Source organism: Lactuca serriola, chromosome 9 (assembly GCF_051521515.1).
Source record: "Lactuca serriola cultivar US96UC23 chromosome 9, Lser_US96UC23_V15, whole genome shotgun sequence".
In the NCBI taxonomy this organism is placed as follows: domain Eukaryota; kingdom Viridiplantae; phylum Streptophyta; class Magnoliopsida; order Asterales; family Asteraceae; genus Lactuca; species Lactuca serriola.
Genome location: NC_136416.1, coordinates 103,229,783 through 103,231,743, shown reverse-complemented (window position 1 = coordinate 103,231,743; position 1,961 = coordinate 103,229,783). Strand labels below are relative to the sequence as shown.

The 1,961-nt window shown below is 30.1% G+C and overlaps 1 protein-coding gene across 1 annotated transcript; it reads right to left on the bottom strand.

Moving 5' to 3' along the window:
* Positions 1–485: 485 nt before the first annotated feature.
* LOC145075995 (protein FAR1-RELATED SEQUENCE 9-like) lies at positions 486–1,449 on the bottom strand. The gene is made up of 2 exons (XM_079022032.1): positions 1,177–1,449; positions 486–1,013 (listed from the first exon to the last, which is right to left on the bottom strand). Exons 1-2 carry the CDS (start codon positions 1,447–1,449, stop codon positions 486–488), a joined length of 801 nt encoding a protein of 266 aa, XP_078878158.1.
* Between the last annotated feature and the right edge of the window lie 512 nt (positions 1,450–1,961).

Below are 1,961 nucleotides of genomic sequence, written 5' to 3'. Positions count from 1 at the left end.
ATAATTGAAATGACTATATCAATAGTCTACAATGATTGATGTTAATATTATATTTTCTAGAACGGAAAAATCAATCTATAGTAAACCAAAACTGATTTGACATAATAACAGAGTATTTCACAATTTTCATAGCATTAATATGTTATGATTCATTCATGTATTTTTAATAGTAATCATTATTGAATATAAGAAAGGGTTAACATTTGAATGTTGTTAAACTTATGACTAAAATATATCAAAAAACAAACATGATATAGTATATCAACAATCAAACATGTAAAATAAGTCAATAAATGATATAAAAGTGTTTTAAAATAACATAATGAATCATAGAAACATCTTCTCATTCATAAATCTAATAGAAAAAAGAAAAGCAATTAGGCAAATCTATGGGCCATTTTAAGGTTGTTTTGACTCTCGTGCAAGTCTGACTTTGCAAGTCCTCCAATTATGGTTAACATATTGATTGCAACCTGTGCAAAATTCTAGTTTTTTTTCTTTGCAGCTGCAACAGCTTTCTCAATGGCACTAACCATTCTTTTCTTAGTTCCACTCCCTTTGGTACGTATTGATGAAAGTGGATGTATATTTATTTCTTCAGGAATGATGTGTATTCCTAGCATCCGAATAATTTCTTCTTCATAATTATCAGATGATGATTGGTTTGAAAAACCAAATTCCATTGCTGCCTGCTTCAAGTTACGTGTGTTCTCAACAAAAGCCAACAATTTCTCCTTATTTCTTTTGAAATGATCCAAGCAGTATTCAATATTACTATAAGCCTTTGTTAGAAGTTTAAAGGTGTCATCTACGGTTTGCATGGCAACATGTTTCATGGCAAGCAAATGGCTTGAAATTGCATCCATTCTCCATCTTCTGAGAATATACTTCTCTGGAATCTCTTCAATATGGTTGTTTTTCAAGACAGCAAAAATATGTCGACACAAAATGCCAGTACATATAAAATGATTGCATGAACATTTAACTTCTTTTTCAGGCAATTTTAGTTCAACCTACATTGTAGATGAAAAATAATATATGTCATTAAGTGGTTGAATTAACATATTAGTTGGTGGTTATTACATAATATTTAAACAACTACTATTTATTTAAATTTAAATGAAATTATATACTTGTGTAATCATCAGTGAATATATATTCAAATATGAATAATACCTTGCATTTTATCTTCAACTGTTTGCTCTTATCCGTTTGTGTAATCATAACAACTTGCCACCCATTAATCATTTCAACGCTGTCAATAGAACAGTACCAGTCTGCTTTAAATATTTCATTTTTGACCTCATAGAAAACGGTTTTAGTGTAAACCGCAGCTGCATGTTCTAGTAATCCAGTTGGAAGCGTCATTTCATGCTTTGCATTTTTTGTATCATGTTCTAGTTTTTGTTGACCATTTCGTTGCTTTCCAATTGCGGTGTCGTAGTTCATCATGAAATAAATAAGCAAATTACCCGAGTTAGAGTATTTATTAAAAAATGAGTTTACACTTTCATACCTTGAAGTAGTTTTCATCGGACCATGTAGTGGCATGTCTTTAAAATAGGTTGGAATCCAAAGCTTTCGATCCTTGTACATGTCTTTGAACCATCTTTTGTCTTGTAGTTTGAATTTTCTCATAAGAAGTTTCCACCTTGATTCAAAGACTTTAGGCTCTATATATACATTCCAAACAAGCTTAGTAAAATGCTTTCGAAAATCAGTTTTTTTTCAGAAAATCCGCTAAAACCTAGAAAAAAGCATTACAAGTTGATAAGATGATCTATGAATAAACAGGATCTATGCTAATCATTTTTGAGAAAACATAAACTGTTGAAATCATTGTTGAATAAAACATAATATGTGTTAACTATGAATTAAATATACACACCTTAGCTTGTAGTTTTTTCATGATGTGCCACATACATAATCAGTGATTAGAATTAGGAAGTATTGCTTCTACC

Bases quoted from the DNA above. Each gene is read 5' to 3' on its own strand.
- LOC145075995 (XM_079022032.1), bottom strand. From the start codon at position 1,449: ATGAACTACGACACCGCAATTGGAAAGCAACGAAATGGTCAACAAAAA. The intron at 1,014-1,176 runs GTATTATTCATA...TCTACAATGTAG, and splicing joins AGTTGAAGATAAAATGCAAG to GTTGAACTAAAATTGCCTGA.